This window comes from Montipora capricornis, chromosome 14 (genome assembly GCF_036669925.1).
Source record: "Montipora capricornis isolate CH-2021 chromosome 14, ASM3666992v2, whole genome shotgun sequence".
Lineage (NCBI taxonomy): Eukaryota > Metazoa > Cnidaria > Anthozoa > Scleractinia > Acroporidae > Montipora > Montipora capricornis.
The window spans coordinates 3,653,519-3,658,048 of record NC_090896.1 but is presented as its reverse complement, the minus strand read 5'-3'; the positions used below and the strand labels follow the sequence as shown (position 1 = coordinate 3,658,048).

At 41.1% G+C, this 4,530-nt stretch overlaps 1 protein-coding gene across 1 annotated transcript in view; it reads left to right on the top strand.

Moving 5' to 3' along the window:
- The window catches only part of LOC138033258 (uncharacterized), a 6,188-nt gene extending 2,338 nt beyond the window's left edge, over window positions 1–3,850 (top strand). The window contains exon 2 of the mRNA XM_068881026.1: window positions 2,360–3,850. Coding sequence (XP_068737127.1) covers window positions 2,360–3,850 — 1,491 coding nt within the window. The remainder of the gene's footprint in view (window positions 1–2,359) is intronic.
- Window positions 3,851–4,530: the final 680 nt, after the last annotated feature.

Below are 4,530 nucleotides of genomic sequence, written 5' to 3'. Positions count from 1 at the left end.
AACGGAATTGGTCGCCCGTGAATCGGGTCGATCTTTTCCAGATTGGGAAAGCGTTTTTGCTGAATCAGCGCCTGAATTATATGATGCGGCCCGAAACATGTACTTCAAAGAAATGAAGCAAAAGGAGTAAAACCTTATCCACCACGATTGTCGTCTCTCACTTTTTTTTTCAAGTTTAACGAAGTTCCCATTCTTTAATTGGGAAGTAACTTATTAGTGGTTGACTCAATCGAGACATGACAACTACGCACTTGGGCAAAAAAAAAACAGAAAATTTGAAACCGAACGGGAAAGCAAACGTTTGGATTCAACTATCAGGGTCGCACTAGGTGAAAAAATATGTCAGTTATGACACTTTGATAAACCAGACACACGTTTATTCATGTGTTATCGGGAGAGAGCAGTGAGCTGAGAAAGGGAAACAAACGGTGGTTTAACATGTTAAATCTGGTTAAACATTTCTCGTCACACGAAGCCGCTGACGAAAAAATTATTGAGGTATCGTTGGATCGTAGTAGTGTAGGTCAACCCACGACTCAATTGGTCGAGGAACTGACCAGGCATGTGGCGGGCATGTGGTGCTCGAAGTAATCTTCGCTGATGTCGATTTCTCCCAATCATCATAGCGGCAGTCAAAACAGTTTTAACCTTTCATACATCATACGAAAGACAGAAAGGTGCTCGTGATTTGACTGAATAAAAAGGAGAAGTATCACCGTGATGCATTTTTTTAACGTTTGGCACGACAGCAATCGCGATTCAGGGACCCATTAATTTTATTGCATGTTTACTGACAAGCGTTGACAGTTACCGCCGTGATTCTCATTGTTTGGCTCGACTTTGCGATAATCTGCCTGCCCCACCCAAGCACTACGGCGTATTTGATGTTTTGCCGATTCGCAAAGTTTTTGCCGAAGCAAAAAAATTTGGGGTCGCATTAGGCAAAGGCCCGCGATGACAGATTTCCACCGCAAAGTAAACAAATTCCGGCAAAGATTTGCCAAGTGCGACCCATGCCTAAGACCAGAAAAATGTGTTTCCCACGTGTTTCTGGAAGAAAGTAAATCGGGCTGTTACCTTTAAACGTCTCATCACCATTACGGCGATGTTATCAGTAATTAGTTTTTTATAAACAGCAGCAGTCCGTCTTTCTTATCGTGAACACATCGCTACTTAATTGCATTTCTGGGTTTAAAAAGGAACACCTAATTCTGTATTTTGTGCGGAAAACGCTGCCAAATAAATCAGGCGGGCAGCTACTCGGGCTAAACAATGGCCATAGACATAAGGCTTCATTGCGTCCCAAAAATCTCACCGGAAGAAGAAACGTTTGCATTTAGTTGACTTTGTTTGCGGATTGGCTTGCTTGTGTTTCAAAAAATACCGAGACATTGAGGCAGGCTGGTACCAGAGTTTGTAGAGGGAGACCCTCCTCTGCCAACTCTGTTGGCAGTGTGCCCGGGAGCCCTAAAAATCTAAAATTGTATTATTTCCATATAACGAAGGAAATCGAACGCGAAATGTCCTTTTGTAAGCTCTGTGATAGTTAACAATTAGACCAGTAGCCCGCAAGGGCTACGGGTCAATAGCCCATGAGGCGCAACCGAATGGGCTATTGATCCGTGGCCCTTGAGGGCGAAGGGTCCAATTGTTTTAGTACCACCCAACTAGTCGGACAGAAAAGGCAACAATAAAGTTAGCGAATGCAAGTTGAACAAATATTTATTTGGCCGGGATAAAACGAAAGAAAGCGTTACGCTTTTCGATACTCGAGGACTATTGCTAATAGTCATCTAGTAGCGTATCCAATCAAAATGCAGGATTTGCATTAGTCCACTAGTTGGGTGATACTAACATGGTGATAGTTAACGGCTAACCTAAACGTCTATTTCATAAACTGACAATTTTACCTATTTCAGTAGAATACTCGAGTGTCAAACGTCATTATTTAATCCTATCAGAAAGGAAAAAAAAAGCAAATGTTGGGTGCCACAGTTGCTTTGTAAGCGGAGTCGTTTCAAGTCATTACATTTCCTGTCCTTTTTAAAGACGTTCATTTTTTTTTTCTTGCAAAATAAGCGGATCTGTGTCTTTTGAGAAACAAATACCCTTGGATGGTATGATGCGAACGGCAGTACAAGATCGTTCTACAGTTGTATTTCGTCGGGAATTATCCTGTCTGAATGAGTTGGTTCAGATTTATATCACTTTTATGACAAGGGTTGACAGTATCAGTTTGATTCCTGTTGTTTATAAATAGATTGTTAAGTTGCCCATAAGTGACAAATGATCATATGTGTGAACAATGAGTGCTCGAAACAAATTAGCTTTCCTTTTGGTTTACTATATTCTTCTTCAGTCCTTTACTCACTGCATTCGCCTTGGAAAGGAAGAAGAAGCTTTACTGAGACAAATTCTGCAGGAATTCGAGTCCAACCCAGAGGACGGGCGCTACGATCGAACAATTGAAACTCGACATTCAGACGCCCAGCTTATTCCAAAGATATTTATATGGTGTCCTATAAGGCACTATGACTTAACAATCAATTGCCCAGTTCACAATTGTCCGTTAAGAGTGGGAAGATGGACAGATGTACTTCAAGGTATTCGTACAGATCCCCGAAATCCGCGGCTCGTCTATGATTTGCATGGAAATCTCGTACTGGTGCAAGCTTTCTACGAGTGCAGCTACCGATTACCCGAACACGAGAAAGCTGGCCACCGATATCTATCGGCATGTAATGAAATTTTGGGGCTTTTGTCACCCACTATTGATAAAATGTTCCCCATCATAATGCAACAACGGTGTGCGTTCACCACGCGCTTGTACGACTATATTATTACTTCGATTTACCAAGGACAAAATTTTATGGAATTGTCGGAGGGCATAGCATCAATGAACTTCAGAGAATTTATGCGAAACAATCCAGAGAGTGATGACTTGGGAAAGGGTTTTGAAAGTAACATATTTTGCGCATATCCAGGAAATGATAAACTGATGGAACTTTTTCTGTTACAATTTCAGCTGACAAGGGATCTATATGAAAACAACATGTGTAAACACGTCGGAAAAATTTTATCTTGTGATCACACATTTAAAATAAGTAAGCATGTTGGTGTTACTCGTGAAGACGATTGCAAGTTTGTTCGGCAATTTGAAAATGTGTTTCTAGCCCTAAATGAGAATGGGGAGGTTATGACCTGGGCCTTCACGAAATCAACTTCCTTTTCAGAAATTTCTGGCATGTTAAAAGACTTGAAATGCAGGCTAGATGAAGCAGGTATCACTCTGGAAATGATTTTAGTGGACGATTGCTGTCATGTAAGACAATTTTACGAACAGATTTTTCCAGGTGTGAAAGTTCTATTGGATCTGTTCCACGCATGCCTCCGAATTGAACAAACAATCCCAAAAGGAAAAGGTATTAATGCAAAGTTTTCAAATGAACTATCTCTAATTTTTCACAAAGATGGAGTCCTCGGCGATGAAAGAAAAATGGCGACGGCTAGTCCTGAAGACGTAGAGGCTAATCTGGAAAGGTTACTCTTTGTGTGGAAGAAAAACTTAAATAAGGACACTCTACATCAAGCAGAGCTTTTACGCAAACATATAAGAAAGGGGTGTCTGTCGGACATACCTATAGGATGTGGAACGGAAAAGAACGAGAGGCTTCATAGGCATTTTAACAGATCTCTGCTTTGTGGTGTCTCCAAAATTGGCCCTGAGCTGGCAATAGCAGTTATGACATGTGTGTTATATGCTTGGAACTGTAAAAGAAAGTTGTCTCATTTGCAGAGCAAAAGAGTAAAACCTGTCGTGCCAATCGAGAGCGTTCATTCCTGTCATTAGGATCACGTGTCTACTGCACAGCCACATATGAAACAAACCAAAAACAAAATTTTATCAAGCGATATCAAAGGTAGCTCGATTTCAGCGTCAAGGTCGTATTTAGTGGAAAAAAAGTAGAGGAACTTAAGACAATTACCCTCTTGGAATACATAATACGACGCATTCTACACCTTCAAGATTTTTTATCTACCTTTGGTGCACAATGTAAAACCAAAACTGTAGATATGGTGTCGTTGCTGTGGTCGACAGGTGTGAAGACATCTAGCTTTATAGAGGATGAAAGTGAACTCAATACCATGGGTATTGAAATGACCTCCCAACCTGCAGAAAACTTAAAAAGAAACCTATCTGTCATTAACCTGGAATTGGACAAGGTCGCAGAGGACGGTAACTGTTATTTTAGAGCAGTAGTCAGACATCTGCCTAAATATTTAACAGGGAACAAGGAGCAACTGGAACAACATTGTTTATCACTTGGGTTTGGAAAGAACGAAGAAGAAAACACAGCAAAACTGAGGCAGCTTTTCGTCAATGAAGTCACTGAACACATCGGTGATTATGAAAGTTGGATGACAGCAGGGATCAACAATCTGGAGATGGTCTCCAAATTCAGTCAGAGTGGCTTCTTTGCCAGCGAAGTGGGTGACCTTCGTGCAAGGGCAACAGCCAAACTCTTAAGG